The sequence below is a fragment of the Engystomops pustulosus genome, chromosome 6 (assembly GCF_040894005.1).
Source record: "Engystomops pustulosus chromosome 6, aEngPut4.maternal, whole genome shotgun sequence".
Classification (NCBI taxonomy): domain Eukaryota; kingdom Metazoa; phylum Chordata; class Amphibia; order Anura; family Leptodactylidae; genus Engystomops; species Engystomops pustulosus.
The window spans coordinates 150,629,247-150,649,444 of NC_092416.1; the positions used below are offsets into that span (position 1 = coordinate 150,629,247).

General features: G+C 42.7%; 1 protein-coding gene across 1 annotated transcript in view; it reads left to right on the forward strand.

Moving 5' to 3' along the window:
* AARSD1 (alanyl-tRNA synthetase domain containing 1) overlaps positions 1-19,601 on the forward strand; it is a 31,158-nt gene extending 11,557 nt beyond the window's left edge. Inside the window, exons 8-19 of the mRNA XM_072113527.1 lie at positions 6,394-6,475; positions 7,728-7,856; positions 8,845-9,004; positions 9,230-9,287; positions 9,577-9,733; positions 10,090-10,206; positions 11,937-12,067; positions 12,570-12,636; positions 13,699-13,790; positions 14,133-14,187; positions 17,156-17,250; positions 18,819-19,601. Coding sequence (XP_071969628.1) covers positions 6,394-6,475; positions 7,728-7,856; positions 8,845-9,004; positions 9,230-9,287; positions 9,577-9,733; positions 10,090-10,206; positions 11,937-12,067; positions 12,570-12,636; positions 13,699-13,790; positions 14,133-14,187; positions 17,156-17,250; positions 18,819-18,957 — 1,282 coding nt within the window. The 3' untranslated portion in view covers positions 18,958-19,601. The remainder of the gene's footprint in view (positions 1-6,393; positions 6,476-7,727; positions 7,857-8,844; positions 9,005-9,229; positions 9,288-9,576; positions 9,734-10,089; positions 10,207-11,936; positions 12,068-12,569; positions 12,637-13,698; positions 13,791-14,132; positions 14,188-17,155; positions 17,251-18,818) is intronic.
* Positions 19,602-20,198: the final 597 nt, after the last annotated feature.

The window sequence follows — 20,198 nt, forward strand, 5'->3', positions numbered from 1 at the left end:
AATTAGCAGCCCAGAGCACCGGACATTTCATCCACACGCTCTGGCCTGCTTTTTATTAGTCTTTTTTCTAGGTGATCAAGATTAGCAAAGACCAGTTAGGTGAGTATGTTAGGTGTTTTTTTACTTTTGTACAGTGGTAGAAAGTTATAAGTCTGGGATAATGGAAATAAGTGATCAATATATCGCCTAGGCATCCCAAAGAATGACAACTTGCTATTGTGACACTTTCCAACATCCCTCCAGTCCCCTGCCTGTATTGACATGAAGAAGGTGTATGTTAATGTCGTTGCACGACAAAGTGTTTTACGACAACTTCATGCCTCATAATCTTTATATGATGATATTCTGCCATACAGACATCCTTCAAACTTGGTCTTATGGTGGATTCACATGAACGTGTTAAAACCGCCGTATGCAACCCGTAATGTACTGTTGCGGTATGGGTTGCATACGTTCCCATGCCTTTCAATGGGCAATACATTTATCCATGTTGATGGACGTATTGCCCACTGGGCCGTTATGTACCGTGGAAAAAAGATAGAGTAGGCTCCGTCTTCCCCTACAATTACAGACCTCCCATACTTTTACCTATGGACAGGGAGGGGGGGAGCAATGCTCCTTTCCAGTGCGCTGCCGTGTGCTCAAGGAAAGGCCGGGCGGATACATGTTAGTGTGAAAGCAGCCTTACTCCCATCTGTTCCCTCATGTCCCACACACATCACAATCACAAATCATGAGGCTAACTGTAGTACCTACCTCTCTACCTTTATCACTACAGCCATATAAAGTCAGATTTATGGTTTGTGATTAAAAAAAAAATTGTACAAAAATCAAATCCATTGCTGAGAGATTTATTAAATGGGCAAAGCCACTGATTGGCAGCTGAGCTCCAAAGAAATAGAACGATCGCAACAAGCCTGCCTAATGATCATTAACCCCCATAATATACTAGATCGCTGCTGCCAGCACCAGGTAGAGCTTCCTGCATGCTACACTGTTTGATTCCATACTATGTCCGTTTGCAGAGCTCCCTCCAGTGACGACTGCAGGTAATAGTGTTATAGTTGACATCTAAGGCTGGTGCCACACGCACCGCTTTGTCTGCATTTGAAATCGCAAACGCAGACAAAGCCGTACCCACCGGGGAAGTGCCGTGGCCAGATCGCATCTGCATTTCTATGGAAACCCCTGCGATCGTGAACGAGCCGCCGGTGTTTTGCATTAAATTAACGCAAAACACCGCCGGCTCATTCCCGATCTCAGGCGTTTCCATAGAAACGCCTATGTGATCGGGCCGCGGCCCGCCCGGGTGGGTGCGGCTTTGTCTGCGTTTGCATTTTCAAGGCTACATTCGCACAGACGTGTTCCCGCCGCACCGTAGCACGGCAGGTACTCGGCGGCGCCGGGGAGAGGAGGAGGGGGTGAGCGCCGCTTACCCTGCCCCTCTCCATAGTAATATATGGCGCCGTATTCCGGGGAAAGATAAGACATGTCCTATATTTATCCCAGCTATGGAGCGGTACGGTGCCGCACGTAACCCATTGCTGTGTATGGAGGACGTATATACGCTGTATATACGTCGGCTGTATATATGTCCCCCATTCGTTCGTGTGAATGTAGCCTAAGTCTGTGCGAGATTTGGAGCTTGACATCACAAAATCTAGGGTCCCATTGCTTAAAAGTGCACATGTAAGGTTTTAACATGTTAGTATTTCATTGGGATAGGTAGATTTATGAGACCTAAATCTACCAGGGTTCTGGGTTGGAATCATATGTTTCTGGAAACATATAGGTAGATGAAATAATTGTAGAATGTCTGTTAGGCATCATTCAGACGAATTTCATCTTTCCCCGTGTGTGCTGCGGTTTTCTGTTTTCTATGGAGAGGGGAGGGGTGAGCATTGTGCATCCCTCCAATTTTCCAGCACGACACCGTATGCTGTAGTCGGGCGAGCATACATCTGTGTGACTCCAGCCTTAGACAGTAATGTCACGGTTGAGGGGGTTGTTCAGGAGTTTGTATATATATGTATGTGTGTGTGTTCTGGCAGCAATATGGTTAATATCTAATAATAATATCAATTTATCCTAATATCCTTTTCTACCATTAACAGAGTTATATTTTGCGTATGCGTGCTATTTGGCGCTGCTCACTGTCTTTGTGGTGGTGGGCTTTGTCTGCTATATTTATTACAGGTAAGTTCCTGCTTTGCTACATAGGGAGATCAGGGCCAGCTGGGCTTTGTAGTACTACTAAGGGTGCTATATACTGGATGTGTATGTATTACTGTGCAATTGACATTGCATGCACTACTACATCCTCTACACACGGCGTGCACTACTACCTCCTCCCCACACGGTGTGCACTACTACCTCCTCCCCACACGGCGTGCACTACTACCTCCTCCCCACACGGCGTGCACTACTACCTCCTCCCCACACGGCGTGCACTACTACCTCCTCCCCACACGGCGTGCACTACTACCTCCTCCCCACACGGCGTGCACTACTACCTCCTCCCCACACAGCGTGCACTACTACCTCCTCCACACACGGCGTGCACTACTACCTCCTCCACACACGGCGTGCACTACTACCTCCTCCACACACGGCGTGCACTACTACCTCCTCCACACACCGCGTGCACTACTACATCCTCCCCACACGGCGTGCACTACTACCTCCTCCACACACGGCGTGCACTACTACCTCCTCCACACACCGCGTGCACTACTACATCCTCCACACACCGCGTGTACTACTACCTCTTCCACACACCGCGTGTACTACTACATCCTCCACACACCGCGTGCACTACTTCATCCTCCGCACAATGTGTGCACTACTACCTCATCCACATACCGAGTGCACTACTACCTCCTCCGCACACCGTGTGCACTACTACCTCATCCACATAACGCGTGCACTACAACCTCTTCCACACAGCGCGTGCACTACTACCTCCTCCACACACCGCGTGTACTACTACATCCTCCACAAACAGCGTGCACTACGACATCCTCCACAAACAGCGTGCACTACTTCATCCTCCGCACAATGTGTGCTCTACTACCTCCTCTGCACACCACATGCACTACTACATCCTCCGCATATGGCGTTCTGTGGCGTCAGTGAGTGGGTGTCTCCTTGCAATTACCACCCGCCCCATTCACACATCACCGTGACGCGGGACAGGGTGATGTCACAGAACCAGGAAGCGCTCGCTGCTGATATATCGGATGCTGAGCGCTAAGTCACTGTGTTCAGCGTCTAATGCATCGGACGCGGAGAGGGAAAGAGTTAATATCTTCTCAACATTTGATTATTCTAGAAAGAGAAGGATTCGGAAATTCCTGGAACGTTGGGACATAGAGGCACCCCCTGTGGATGAATCATGTAATGCCATCTCATGTAACTTCCCGACCCTAATCAAAATACTCTCACTCAGCTAAACCAGTTCCCTACATTGTACTAAAGAGATGCAACTACATCAAAACAGCTCTGTCTACAGTTGGGAGTCTGTTTCTTCTAGAATAGATATAGTGGTGTAGCTTGTGGTGTTATTAGGCTTCTTGAAAGTCTCGCTTGGTGTTAAGGGGGCTGCCATACAAGTTACCTAAGAAGCAATGGGGCACATTTACTAAGGTTCCGAATCGCGTTTTTCCGGCAGGATTCCCGAATTTTTCCGATTTGCGCCGAATTGCCCCGGGTTTTGGCGCACGCGATCGGATTGTGGCGCATCGGCGCTGGCTTTCACGTAACAGAAATCGGGGGGCGTGGCCGTGGCAAACCCGACGGATTCGGAAAGACCGCAGAATTTTTTTTTTTTCGCAAAAATAGCACTCACATACACCGAGGAGGAGGTGAATTCCAGCGGACTTCAGCGCAGCAGCGACACCTAGTGGACATTGGGCGCACGACCTTAGTGAATCCCGGCAGAACCCAAATCAGCGTCGGAAAACGCACCGCTGGATAGCGACTGGACAGGGTAAGTAAATTTGCCCCAATGTTTTCATTTCCTATTCTAGAAAACATATTTGCATATTTCCCATAATCCCATAGGGGAGCATAAATGGCTATAAGTCAGTCTCCACACTCCTACAAGGCGGCCTTACTTAAGTCTCCATAAGGAGATCTTTTATTTCCTGGCCTTATAATTGCCCATCAGACTTCTAGTTTTCGTCCAATGCTGCAATGGAAGACTTATGGTCTTCTTCTGATTCCTCTAGTGACTTACCATATGGACGACGACATTGCCTTTCATGATTCTGTACTGATGTTACATGAGGAGGTAAGAGAAGCCAAGAAATTAGGAGCTAACTTTGTATAACTTTGTGTAAGCAAGCGTGGCGCTATATTTGGACAAAAAAAACCTAAAATCTAGATATAGTTTTGAGATTTTGTATGATCTTCAAGGGTTAAAGACTTTTTTTTTGTTTGTCTTATATTATAGTATAATTTTTGTTACTTACTTTTATTACAGTAAGAAGATCAGAGCTCCCCCATATGTGGATGACGAACTCCACGTATGTATGATTTACATAGTTTATACACAGCAATATAGATGGCAAGGTGAGGGGTCCCAACAGTCAGACCCTTGCCAATCACCACAGCATAGGCCATAGGGGATAACAAAGTGACTGCCCGGAGCCCTGTTCAAATGACCGGTAGGGGTCACAGCAATCACTGATCACCTTGTTATCCCCTATACCAGTGATGGCGAACCTATGGCACGGGTGCCAGAGGCGGCACTCCGAGCTCTTTCTGTGGGCACCCGGGTCATCGACCCAGCACACCAGACAGGACTCAAAGAATCTTCCTGCAGTTCCAAACAACTTAAAAGATGCTGCTTTCAGTCATATTTTGATACTGACTTTGCTACTTGGGACTGTAGGAAGAGGGAGAATTGGAAAGGGTTGAATTATTTTTGGAGGACCTTCTGCTGGCCCCACGATTCTCTGTGTACAGAGGGAAACTGGAAAGAAGCTAAAATGAAGAAAAATTTCCATCTTTCTACTGTGTTGCTGTCCTCAGGAGGCCAATATGATTGAAAGTTGTTGAACAGGGAGCAATACGTTACTGCTTTAATTTTTGATTGGCACCTCTCGATAAATAAGCAGGGTTTTGGGTTGCAGTTTGGGCACTCGGCCTCTAAAAGGTTCGCCATCACTGCCCTATACTGTGTAAAGTGGATAACTTGAAAACTTAGGATAACCCCCTTCTCCAGGAATCCTGGAAAACCCCTTGGGGATAGTTTTGACAAAGGAAAAAAAAAAAAAGAAAGTGTACTTACTCTGCTCCAGTTACCAAACCTGGGACTGGGACACTGCAGTGTTCTGCACTCCCCAGGATCCCTGGAAACCCCCTTTAAGTGGGAGGTGCAATATTGGATGTGGGGTCTTTAGATGCTGCTCCTGCCCCTAGAAGTAGTGCAAAAATCATAGTTTAGAGGGTGAACTGATAAGGACTGCTTAAAGAGGGTGAGTCCATAAAAATGAGGGTAATGATGTGCACATCTATCTGGCCATATAGCCAGTCAGTCATATCTATTACAATAACTACGGTACTTGTGACCATATCCTTACACTGAGAGAGTGAGCAGGAACCGCGAGGGTTTTTATAAAACTTCCCTATATATCAGTTTTCCCATCTTCTACATAAATCCTCTATCTACACGCGAAAATATTACTTCTACAATATATGTACTTCATCTACTACAGTAGAAAATGTCTACTACAGTAATTACGGTAATATGGCCGGCGCAGCAGCAGTGATGAAGATTGACCCAAGACGGCACCTGTAGAGAGGAAGTCGCAGGGTGTTATGGGACTTGTAGTTTCGTTCTGACTTACTTCCCCGGCATGGCAGCTTCTGGATAAATATAGACCGTTGTATGACGGGTGAGAGTTATGTGCATGTCCTCTCAGGAGGAATTGCATCAGCCATTACATGTCTTTATTTTGCTTTATATAATGCAGTAGTCGGTTATATCATATGTGCAGAAACTGGAGTGCATTATCATTCCCAGCTATTCCCTTTCCATTACAAGTATAAATCATAGGGAATGTGCTATGTAAATCCTCCTGCTAATAGATGCCCTCCTTTGGTCATATATCTGCTCCTGGGAAAGCTGGGTGACATCCAGTCCACATGTTGTCTTCCTTCTTCCCAGTACTGCTGAATGACAAATCTACAAATCTGTCCATCATACATTTCTGCTTCTATATTTGTTCCCTGATGGGGAGCTTTGCCATTCTGGAGTTTGGAAAAGTTGGGTGACTATCCTGCCACCTCTTAAGCTATGTGATTTTGCTTTTTTTCATTTGTGTTGCTATTGGTTACTTTATCCTTCTCCTGTATTGTGTTTAGTCAGGAGCAGCCATTACCCTGAAGAAGCTGGCATTATCTTCCTGCTGGTCCGTCGTGTACAGATAACATGGTGTTCTTTTGTCAGACAGATAGCTATGCTACTGAGGTGAGTGTGTGATCGTGAGGGGACCCTCACACAGAAATCATTGTCCTGTGCCCTGCTGACTACCTGATAGCCTCTATCTCTGCGAGCCATCCTTCCTTCTCCTCACTCATCCCCACTCCCTCATCCCCCCTCCTCCTCACTCAGCCCCACTCCCTCATCCCCCCTCCTACCTGCCTACATGAGCTGATTCATCTGCATACACGATCTCACATGTGCGTAAAGCAGGGAGATGGATCACCCATAGGTAGATAGAGCTGATTACACAAGATCTGCTTGCTGTCCTCAGTTTACTTTGGCCCCTTACACACTAGTGAAATGTGATGTGTGCTGAGCAAGCGGAACTCAACTAAAAGCATGTCAGTTCTGGTCTGGTTGTCAGCGTTTGGCACAAACGAGCTAGAGGTTGCTGAGCCAGGTAATCTAAACACAAGCCAACACTTGCAAAGAATAGTAAGTATGGAAGAAATTTAAAAAAAAGACCATGGGGGAGATTTATCAAAAGTGTCTGAGAGCAGAACTGTTCTAGTTGCCCATGGCAACCAATCAGAACTCAGCTTTCACTTTCCAATAGCGGTTTATAAAATTTAAGCTAGGCTCCGATTGGTTTCCATGGTCAACTAGAACAGTTTTACCTCAGACACTTCTGATGAATCTCCCCCATGTGTACACAAGGCTTGAGTATCATCAAAGTACAAAACTCATATCAATAATAACAACACATAACATTTATTATCCTGGTGTATTTCCCCAATGTATTCCTAGCACTTCCTAGCATATTTTTGTAGTTACCTTATTTTACAAGGCAGACATTTACATATGTGGTTTCTAGGCTGCCACTTGGGTGGGTTTTTGTACCCACTCCAGTGTGGTCTGGTCTCGTGTACATGATGTACTTTTAAATTAACTTTAAATATGGGTCATGTGTGTGTTCTTGTTATTGATATGCGTTTTTTTTTTTAAATACGCAATATAGAGTGTAATTTGATAATAGTTGAGCCTTGTGTATACACATGGTCCCTTTTTTTCTTTCTTTCATATTGATTATTCCAATCTTTTTTTATAATGGTTGTTGGAACCGGTCATCAGGTTAAAATGTCGTATCCCGATGCCAGGTTCCCTTTCAGTTATGAAATATGTTTCTTGAAATATTAGATATCCTTTAACTTACCCTTTATTTCCGTTCCCAGTCTGCGCTTTGGTTTATTCCTCTATCTATTTGGGTTTTTGCAAAAACTTTCTCTTTTTGCATCAGTTGCTGACAGAAGTGGTGTCCTGCAGTCCTGCTCAATTAAAGACCGAGAATGGAGGGAAGAAGGAGACGCTGTCTGGATACAATGTTATCTTGAAGGACACAGTTCTCTTCCCAGAAGGAGGTGGACAGGTAGACAATTCATAATTATTGTAAAATGTAATTGCATGTAATAACTGTATTTAAAAAAAAAATTATCATTAAGAATCAAGTATAATAAATCAGGGACACTTACTCATAGATTCAGGTACTGTGACTGCAGTAATCTTTTTATCATTGTTATCCATGACCTGCTTCCTTCTAAAATCCTGCAGTACTACTGGGGCAGATACCACTCCCCTCTCTTCTCCATTTGCCTGATGTAATGTTACTGCAGCAGAGGAAATTTCAGCACACAGTGTGAGGGGGGGCATGCTTCTGCACAGTGTAACAGCCGTGAAACTGCAGCATGGCTCTATTCACATAATTAGCATGATCTTAAAAGTTGATTTTAGAAGGAAGGAGGCCATGGATAACAAATATAAGAAGATTACCACAGTTACGGTGCCTGGATCTATGAGTAATGTCCCTGGTTATTACGTTTGATGGTAGATTTCTTTTAAAGGGATGGTCAAGGATGACAACCTTTTTTTGGAGTACTGGCCCAGTTTGTATAAAGACAGAACTTTGCATATAGAAAGAACTTATACTTACCGTCCACTGGTAGTGACAGGAGGCGCCGTTCTGAACTCAAGCGTCGGAGAGCTAAGTCTAAGTTCTTTAAAAGGGTTTCCAGACTCATGATTTTGATGACCTATTTTTATGATCTGTCATCAATATTAGTAAAGCTCACAGAACCCAGACCCAATCCAGCTGATTCAGAAGCACACCTCCTTTCTCTATGTAATGACCGGCCTAAGGAACTGCTGCTCAGCTCTTATGCAAGTGAAAAGGAACTCGGCTGTAGTTTCCTAGGGCCAGACTACAAAGAGAACAAAACTGGACTCCCCGCTCTGTTAACTGTTGTTCTACTGGTGCCTAAGGATTCCAGAATTGGCTGATAAAACCCTTGTCTGCAGGCAAGTAATTTTCCTGAAGCATATGTATTATATATTTCCATGTTACTCCTATTTTCTACCAGCCTGATGACAGAGGATTAATTGGCGAGGTTCCAGTGCATCGTGTCACCAGGCAAGGCCCAGAAGCTGTACATTTCGTATCGTCTCTCTTGGATCCAGGTTCAGAGGTATTAGTGAAAGTGGACTGGAACCGCAGATTTGACCACATGCAGCAACATTCGGGTATGCCCTTACCTTATCCTTTATTCTTAACAATAAGTACACAAGAAAGCCTCAGTATAAGCCTATCTGCACAGGAACGTGTTTTCATCCTGTGTGTTGTTGAAACAACCGATAGTACACTGTCCAAAACAATATGTATGCACCTATACACTCAAGTGGTAAACTCATCAACGCTCATCCTACTGTAAAATTTAATTTTTTTTTTTTCATTTTTTTTTTCTCCAGGTCAGCACCTTATCACAGCCATTGCAGACTCTTTGTATGGGTATAAGACAACGTCATGGTAGGTTAGCTGTGGAAAAAACACCTGTATTGTACTTCACTTGATAACGCTACTTGTTTTCATGGATTCTGCAGAATAACAGCCAATGGTTTAATGGGACTGATCTTTTTGCAGATCAGTGCAAACTTGAAATTTGCAGCACAAGTGCGACATAAATCCAAACCACTGCAATACATGCCAGTTTAATTTCTTATTTGTAATGTACCCCAGGCCAGCAGTGCATTAATAATAGACTTTGAGCACAGATTGAAAATTGTGGTTAATTTAACAACACTCCGTAACTTTACAGGGAGTTGGGACGACAGCGCAGTTTTATTGAACTGGATACTCCAACCATGACAACTGAACAAGCTGAAGCCATAGAACAGCTGGTAAACCAAAAGATCCGCCAGCGTGTGCCCGTCATTGTGAGAGTGATCACTACTGATGATCCCGAATTTAACCAAGTAAGGCATAATATATAATATTGTAACATATAATGCATGGAGGTTTGTGGGTTTTTATGACCCGATAGCCATACATCAACAAGCAATTCAATTATTAATGCTCATACATGCATGCATGAAGATCATTTTGGGACCTTTAGGTCACTATGAGAACGGATTCTTGCAGGTATCTCATCTGACAAAATCTTAACATATTGTATAGTTGTCCGTTCTTCTGCAGACTGCACTGGTTAAAAATCGGTTAAAAATGTATCTTAACACTGAACCATTGATGTATCTGGGTTCACTGGATAATACTGCAGCTTGATACTTTGTGCATTTTTGTACTAGAGTACAATATGACTATATTTCTGTAGGTCAGAAGTCGAGGTTTACCTGATGATCATGCTGGCCCAGTAAGAATTATTGACATAGAAGGAGTTGATGCAAACATGTGCTGTGGCACCCATGTTGCTAATCTTAGTGACCTCCAGGTAAGTGGAAGCCATAATCAAAATAGATATTTTGTTTCCAGAAACGGCACTTGCTTACCATACTTTAAAGGTATTCATATACTCCTTAACGCTCTGCGCCGTAGCTCTACAGCGCAGAGGTATAGGGAATGTCTGAAGAGGGCTCACGGGCTGAGTCCTCTTCATACAAGGGTGGGGGTTGTTGCATATTGCAGCAAACCCCCACCGCTAATAACCGCGGTCGGTGCTTGCACCGATCGCGGCTATTAACCCTCTCAACGCCGCCGGCAAAGGGGGGCGGCGATCGGTTGCCATGGTAGCCTCGGGTCTTTGTTTGACCCGAGACTATCTGGCATCTGCAGATTCGTTACAATGAGCCAGTGGCTCATTGTAATGAATGTGCTGCTAAAATGCCATATATTGCAATACAGAAGTATTGCAGTATATGGTAGGAGCGATCTGACCATCTAGGGTTAATGTACCCTAGATGGTCTAAGAAATAGTGGTAAAAAAAAAGGAAAAAAAAAGTTTAAAAAATAAAAAAAAATTTATAAAATATTAAAAATTCAAATCACCCCCCTTTCCCTAGAACTGATATAAAACATAACAAACAGTAAAAATCACAAACATATTAGGTATCGCCGCGTCCCAAAATGCCTGATCTATCAAAATATAAAAACGGTTACGGCTGGCGGTGACCTGAGGTCGCACAGACCTCAGAATGGTAGCAATGAAAACGTCGGCTCATTTTCAAAAAATGACCCCTCACACATCTCCGTGCACCAAAGTATGAAAAAGTTATTAGCGTCAGAAGATGGCAATTTTTTTTTCTTTTTTGTACACATTCGTTTAATTATTGAAAATGTATTAAAACACAATAAAACCTATATAAATTTGGTATCACCGCGATCGCACCAAACCAAAGAATAAAGCTGAGGTGTTATTTTGAGTGCACAGTCAAAGTCGAAAAAACTGAGCCCACAAGAAGGTGACGCACGTTTTTTTCAATTTTTCCACATTTGATTTTTTTTTTTCAGCTTCGCAGTACGCGGCATGTTAAAATAAATAACACTATGTGAAAGTAAAATTTGTTACGCACAAAATAAGCCCTCACACAGGTCTGTACACGTAAAAATGAAAAAGTTATGGATTTTTGAAGTTGGAGAGCGAGAAATGAGTGGAAAAACCCTGCGTCCTTAAGGGGTTAAAGGTATTCATTTGTTAATATAATATGTTAATAGTTGCCAATTGCTGCCTTTGCTCACAAACTTTCCAATACATGTGCACACTCGGTTCTGACAAGCCTGCCGGAGTTCTTAATGGGGCAAGGGGAGTTTATCCCACCAGAGAACAAAAGGATCATGCTTTCGGCATGCCCCATCTTTCTTTCTCTGACATAATTTTTGGGGAGAGTATATTTGATGGCTGCTCACGTATTTGGCACAGCTTTTGTCATATGTGTTTGCACATCTTAGACCTCCAATCTTTCAGCCCATTGTGCTAAACTGAGCAGTAGAACCACAAATGGACTACTACTCCGAGTGCCCCTTGTGAATGGGTCCCCAGTCAACAATTGACCCTGTCTAAATTATTAATATTGTCCCAGAGAATTATAACTCACAAAATGACCTTTCTACCTAACTTGCTTTCCTTTCCCACTACATTGATAAATAGTCATAGCATAACTGCATGTGATAAAGTTTATGGTTTTAGTTTTGTAATTGGTAATCTCTCCTCTGTAACTTCTATAGGTCATTAAGATTTTAGGAACAGAAAAAGGAAAGAAGAACAAGACTAATTTGATATTCCTTGCAGGAGAGAGAGTGTTGAAATACGCTGCTCGGAGCTACAGTGTGGAGAAGTCGCTGACAGCCCTTCTAAAGTAGGTGTCCAGTGTATGTATGGTATAAGACAATGTTCATACATGACCCTAACCTTGCTGTGAAACTAGAACACTCGTCTACTGATCACACCATCTAGTACACACTGGGGTCCTTGATGTAATTGGGAATTGGATTTTTTTTATTGTACTATGATGGGGTATATAATGTGCACAGATCTCTTTACATTATTGGGCAGAATAAAGGCTCGGTAAGTACTATTTCCTTGCAGCTGAGGTCCCAAAGTTAAATCCAACTAGGACAACATCTGGGAGTTTTATATAAGCCCAGTTGCAGGTATCCATAATCATCACATACTCGTCATTTTATTGATGTATTTACTTGAAGATGGTTCATAGGTCTTGGAATAGGTCAACAGTTTTTGAGCAGAGTGTGTATAACTTCATCTTCTTCTATTGTGCATAAGGTATTATAATTGTTCTTGAGTAAAGCCAAAAGTTTTATGACATCTGTAATTCCATGGAATTGTTTTGCTGTGTACAGGAATGGGCCTGAAGAGCACATTGAAGCCGTGGAGAAACTGCAGAAATCTGTGAAAACTCTGCAGAAGGTACATACAGTGTTTACTGACTTCAGCTTTATATCAATATATTTATTGGAAATGTATATATTTACACACAACCAGATTTATTAAATAATTGATATTGTTTGTGTTATGAAAAGTTATACAATTGTTGTAATATACTTTCTGTATCAATTGCTCAGGGTTTTCTAGATCTCTGCTTGCTGTCATTCTATAGGAAGCTTCATTATTTACATTCTGTGGATAGAAACGGTCCCTGGTCATGTGATGTCACACAGGTGCAAGGCTCGTTATATCCCAGAGAGTAATCAGATCTGTGTGTTATAATAAGCTGTGCACTTATGTGACAACATGACCAGGGATATAATGAGCGGTGCACCTGGAGGACATCACATGATCAGGGACTGGTATTTATCCCCAGGAAGTAAAAAATGAAGCGTCCTACGGAATAACAGCAAACAGAGATCTAGAAAACGCTGAGGAATTGATACAGAAAGTATATTAGAAAATTTGATAACTTTTCATTACACAAGCGATATCAATTATTTGCTATCGCTTGTGCAATTAGTGGACAGCCCCTTTTAATTATCATTACTGTAAACCGTTGGTCATATGAAACCTGACCCATTGACTGGTGAAGTCACCTGACATGTCACAGAGGGTAGTGGGAGCAGTAGATGGTGGCACTATTTATAAAGCATCTGAATTACTTGGCTGTTTATTCAGAAACCTAGAAGGAATTATGAAATAGAAATAGAAATTCTTAAAGTGTACTATATTACTGCCGCACACATTTTGCCTCTTGCCGTGAATATACTAAAGCTACACAAAATACTCATCCCACATGTAGTGAACTCATAAAAATCTGTGAATATAAAAGTGCTGTCCTCACTGTATATACTACTTACCAGTCCCTGTTCTAAATCGGTTTTCTACTGATAGGGGCTCAGGTGACATTTTAACATTATTTTCCCCCTGTGTCGCAGGACAGAGCAGGGAGCCGCACCTTAGCTATGACAGAATTCTGAATTGCATTGGATGATTTTGATGGGATTATAATGATCACATAAAAATGATGTTGTCTTTCAGAATAATCTGACTTTATTGAGAGATCTTGCTGTCCTAACAGCCCAGAGCTTTAAGAACAGCCCAGACAGAAGCAAGATATTTTCCTTACACAGGTAAGTGATCCCTGGACTTTGCACTCACAAATGAAACTTTCTTTCATTTATTTTGAAGAAACACTTTATTTTTGGAGGGAGTGATGGGATTCACTTCTGCAGGACTTCTTTGGCCGTCTTCCATGGCTATTCTTAGACCTCCCATAAAAATAGAGTGGGGTTGGGGAGACCCCTTCTACAGATAAATGTGGGTCCTAGAAGACAGACTTGCATCAGACATTCATGGCATCTCCTGTGGATACAACTTAAAGGGGTTGTCCAACTTTCTTTAAAAATCTACAGCTGGGCTGTACGTTATATGTGACACTGACATAATAAATATTCTTCCATTTTCCTGAACAGGAAGGAAGGCGATAACGAGTTTATGAATATTATCGCTAATGAGATCGGCACAGAGGTGAGTACTGTTTCTTCAATCTGACATCCATTTGTCTAACCCTTGATACTGAACTGCAAGACAGTGCAGAACCCATCCCATCAAGACAAGAAGCAGAAGCTTTAAGTTCCATAGACATATAAAACTAGTGAAGTCTAGCATTGTTGCACATAGAGTCCAGTCACAGAGCATTATAAATTCCATTTGAAAGTTGGCTTGTGATTGGTTCCTAACTTTTTGTAGAAAGTTTTATAAATTTGCCCCTATATTCCGGCTCTTGGAGCTCCAAGAGTGAGATGGAAGCTATTGTTCATGCATGAGTACCGGCATGGACACGCCGAAAGGTAAGACAACAGAGGCTAAAGAGGGGGGGGGGGGATAGCTCGGCCGGGTTACTCCACTCTCAATTGGACAAATGATAACGTTTTTAGATAAAGACAGTGTAGGGCTTACAACAGAGTAAAGAAGCTACCTCAGATAGGTAGGTTTCCTTTAATTTGATGGCAAATCAAGGGAACATTGGTTGCAAAGCTAAGCTTCAAGTTACAGCAGGTTATTCCGGGGTGGACACTAGAGGGCAGTATGTACTGAAAATTGCTGTAAATCTCAATAAGGCTAAGTTCAGATCAGCATAAGAAGCATTACATTACATTATACCCTTCTGTAATTTTACAGCGGAAAAAATAGATCTGCAGCCTGCCTAATTTTTCAGGCTATAAATCGGCGGAGCATTACATAAGTGTATATTTCACATATTTCAGGTCATGTAGGTGAGTGCAGACTTTCCCATAAATTTTAGAATTTAGTTACAATCTTCTATAACTGAAGAGCTTTCTGTTCCTTCTGTGGATCTACAAAGAAATGTCACTGTTTCCACACTGATGACGTATATGTAATTTAAGAAATTACAGACCACGTATCTGTAAATTAAGACATTTTTACGCATTTTGAGGATTGCATTCACCAACATTTGAGATTTCCTTCCACTTTAATGATATTGCATGGCTGATCAAAAGATACAATGTGGGAAGGGAGGTGAGGCCAGTGGTGTAATGCCTGAAATATCTCATGTTGGCATCCACGTAGAGGTCACTATGATATATACCACCTACCAACAGTAAAACCCTTTGTGATGTCAGTACTCCCTAATGGTAGGAGTTTTAAGGACCATGACAAAGGCTTTCTACAAAATCGCCAGGTCTCAATATAGTTGGGCATCTGTGGGATTTCCTATGGCTTTCCTATGGAGTCCATGCTTCTATGGGTCAGAGATATTGGTGACTGTATTTTCTCTATTCAGCAGTGTCGATAGGAGTGTTTCCACTTAGAAGATACAGAGCTCAGACTATTTCCTTCTATTATATTGAGGCGGTTGGGAAGATCTGGGTCGACTTTCAGCACATTTCATAAAATAGCCGATGTGTAAACTAAACATCGGACACTAGGGATAGTCTGTTAGACCTGGCTGTGTGTATCCATGGCTAATGTGTAACATACCCGCAGCCTGCACTCTTGTCGCTGTCTATACTCTTCTGTCTCGCTCTAAGCTGGAATTTATTTAGAATGAAATTTTAATGTATAACAGATGCTTGGTGTTCTTACAAGGTAAGGGCACAAGAGGGTAAAACACTGGGCCTCATGTGTCTGTAAGGGGGATGTGATGAGTACATGGCTCTGCTGCAGCTTCCCATTGAGACTAACTTCAATGTGGGAGATTGTGAGAGCAGACCTGTTCTAGTTACCTGTGGAAACCAATCAGAGCTCAACTTTCATTTTCCCAAAGCTATCTATAGAATTAAAGCTGAGCTCTGATTAGACCGTTCAGCAGACGACTGGTGACAGCTTCACTGTGTCTAGTTTATTGTCATTTTAGCAAAAAGAGAAGAACCTCCCCCTATTGCACTTGTATTCTGATGCCAAGTCCCACTCCTTGTGCTGAATTTGTGTATTTCCTTTATGAAAAATATTATTCCAAGTGTGTCCCTTCATGCACCCTGCGGATCTGACCTAACCCCGGAAGTTTGTGTTTATCTAATAAGGTGCAGCAATGGCTGCATCCTTTATGTTCCCCACCCCAGCGCATGAGCCATGGGGTCAGGGCGTCTAGAAGTTTGTCACAGGGGCCTGACTATTAGCTGTTATGGTCTGTTGGCAGCCTAGGGGGGGTGTAATTTTTAGAGGAAGCATTGTGGCACCTGTCTGATATCATGTATCATTAGGGATTGTAGGGTTCTGCTGTGTTCACATGACCGGGGGTTAAGTTGGAGTACAATTATTTAGACAGCTTGCAAAGTGGCGTCTAATATCCCTGTTCTCATGTGATGGCTTGTAGCTAGGAAGATGGGCTGCTGAGGCACCCTGTGGTAGAGGAAATGTTCTCAGTGCATAACCTAGGGATGGGAAAGCCATGAAAATTTATGTTCCATGTATCTGCTGCGGAGAACAGTTGTGGGGGTGCATTTGTAAAGTTGACAAACTATCTATGCAAAGGGACCCCATGTGAGTCTTCTCTAAACTTTGTCCAGCATGTTCATCTCCTTCCTGGTCGGCAGCACCTCCAGCCCATTACCTTCACTGAGGAAAATGTCTAAGGGAGGGGTGAGATGATTTCTCTTCAGCCAGTCACATAAAGCCAGTGTCCCTCTTATACCTCTCATTCACCCTCACTTAGGAACTCTCTTCAGCGAGAGACACAGTCAGCGTGTGAATGATGTAGCAGAGCCGACTTCACTGAGCTAAAGAAAAAGCAGGTCCCTTTTCAATCAGGAGGTTTGAGGAGTGGTTGAGCTGAAAGAACATGAATATCTACAGATGATGAGACAACTGAGTGGACTGTGGAACTTTTCAGGCATGAATCGGAACAATATAGGGATAGTTGAACTGCTTTATAAAAGCAATTTTCAAAGATATGTTTAGTTAGTTTCAGTTTCCCTTTAAAGCAATGTAAAACTGTAAATGTCAGGCTGATCTGTAATTTTGTGTGTTACAGGACACTATTGTCTTCTTAACTGTTGGAGATGAAAAGACATCGGGGTTATTCCTACTCGCTGGCCCTCCTGAAATCATTGACCAAGTAGGACCCAGGTATGTTTTAAAAGTGTTTGCCTTATACTAGGGCTAGGAAAAGCATTGATGGACCTAGTCAGAATGCTATCCTTATTTTGGTCCTTTTCAGAGCACAATTTCTTCTGGCACTGGAGGATCTGACATTTATTGCCTTCCCCTTGTTCACTCCTTTAGTGGTGGCTTTGCCCCTTTAATTGCCTATAATCTGGTTCAAGGAGCACACTTGTATTTCTCAGATGATGACACAATTTTATTGAAAACCACGATAACCTCCAATGATATACAGATAATAAAATGTTTTATGACACTTTTTTTTATTACACTTCAATCTCAGTGTTTTATCTTTTGATCATCACCCTTGTCCTATATAGGCATTGATCGTAGTCATCTTTTGGGTGCATTTGGCAGCTAAGACAGTTGTAAAGTTACTCAAACATCTTGAAAGAGAAGTCTTAAAGGAAAGTTTTGGAAAACTGCAATACCCAATGCCTCTCAAAGTATGGAGTGTTGAGCAATGCAGCCTAAACACTACAGCCCCTATAGCAGTGATGGCAAACCTTTTAGACACCGAGTGCCCAAACTACAACCAAAACCCATGTATTTTTCGCAAAGTGCCAATGCGACAATTTAAGCAGTAACTTATTACTCCCCGCTCTTTCGCAGGTTTGAATTGTATAGGCATCTGGGGACACCAATACAGTAGAAAGAAGGAGAAAAAGTTTGGATTATCATTGTAGCTTCCTTCTAGGGTCCTGGGCTGCAAGAGGCCTTAAATCCTGTCTGACGAACACTGCCCTTGGGTGATGGCAAGGGTGCCCATTGAGATGGCTCTGAGTGCCACCTCTGGCACCCGTGCCATAGGTTCGCCACCACTGCCCTATAGGGATGCAGAAAGCCAAATCCCCCTGATCTAATACACATACACAAATACACAGTCTCTGAAGGAATGTGGCTTGTCTTATATTGTCACCTGCATACTGTGGTGTCTCAAAGAATCAACTTAAAAGTTAGTGAATAGTATAGAAATAATTGGAGTAAAATGAACACATGATCCAACGCCCTAAGGCCCCTTCCACACTTGCGTTGCAGATCACGTCAGAGTTTGATCAGGGTGCGATCAGGGTTTGGTCAGTGAAAAACACACATTTTGCATCAGAGTGCAATCAGTTTTCAGTCAGAGTTTGTTCAGTGTCTGAGTTTTTCAATGCAATTTCAATGCGTTTTTCATGCAAAGATAATGCGCATGAAAAGGACTCAGGACTCAGGACTGTGGTCTATCTTTTCTATGGCAATTGATGCGTGAAAAACGCATTGCACTTGCAAGTGTCTCAGAGTTTTTGATGCGTCTCCATAGACTTGTATGGTGCGTTTTTCATGAGTGTGACTTGCAAAAGTAAAACATGCCGAGATTTAAACACACGTTAAAAAATACGCGCGTGCGTGAAAAAAAAATGCAGGTCTAAAAAAGCCCATTGATTACAATTGCATTGAGTGCAATGCAAGTTCTACACGTCAAAAGCACGCACAGAATACAAGCGTGAAAACCGCAAGTGTGGAAGGGGCCTAATACTTTTATTTCATTGCAGAGCTGCTAAAATACTAGATGGGAAAGGAGCTGGAAAGAAGGGTCGTTTTCAAGGCAAAGCCAACAAGATGAGTCAGAGAGGAGAGGTGGAGAGTCTGCTTCAAGGCGTCCTAAACGGGACTGCACCTAAAGAAGAATGAAGAAGTCACTACTGCCTTCCTGTATTCCTGACTGTGTTTACCACTAGGGGGTGCCACTGACGCACTGCACGTGTATGAGCATGCAGGGCCCCCATGAAAGATCACAGACCAAATAATGGCTCATAGTCCTATACAGAAACATGATGTTAGACAGATATGTAATTGCCCCCGGTGCTTAGTTATGTTACAGGACTAGACTTGACTAAATCTACCCTGCTGGCTCTACTGTGATGCAGGGATCCAAACAAATTGAGCTACAGGTAGAAACCATCCAGGAGTAGAGAGCAATATTCTCTATACTGAAAGCTGTATACAAATCAGTAACAAAGTTTTTTAGCCTGGTACTTTGCGGTCCATTGGAATGGGGGTGTGTGATGGTGTATTTTACATATTTATAATATGTATTCAACATGTTAAAAAAGGGAGGTCTTATAAAATCACACAGAACGAGTCTATAGACAGGGCTAAGCTGTAATGCTATACATAGCACATGCACAAGAGAGGTGCCGTTTCTGTGCCCATTTGGGAAGAACCCAATATGTCCATTACGATGGGAAAGTTTGTCAGCGTAAAGATTTGTTGTATGGGGGGGGGATACCTCCAAATGCGGTATGTGACTAGTGCAATAAACTAGTGCTGAATTATTTTGCTATTGTATTATTTATATATCAGAGTTTTTTGAATGCTGTTTTTAACGTCTAAGGAGGCATCGTGCACACTACCATTATGAACTCCATGATCTGGCGGCAACATATGTGGTTAGATCGCAGCACCCATAGAGGTGTCTATGGCACCTGATCACCGGGCAGTGATCGCACTGCACTGCAATATGAGGCCTGTCCTATATTTTGGGATCATCTTGGCTTTCTATGGAGAGGGAAGGGGTGAGCGGTACTCACCCCTCTGCCTCCCTCCAGCCTGCCATTTCCTCAAGAGGGTTTAGGCCCGGGCAAGCACATTTATTCTGAATTTTGGACTTGGTGGGAAAAACGGTCACGGTTAGGGTGCTGAGTAGATGTTTTGGATTTTACAACACATTTTCAGAAAAGGTTGTAGTCTTGTTTAAGCAGAAGGGAGGTAGAAAGTGGAGTAACTGCTCAGATAACATATAGGGAACTAGCTGGTGACCCCACTGATGTCAGAAAATCACGTCTGCCATTTACACAAGGGTGTGTCCTTAGACATATTTAATAAGAAACATGTCACATTTTTGGCACTTGAATGCCCTATGTATCTTATTT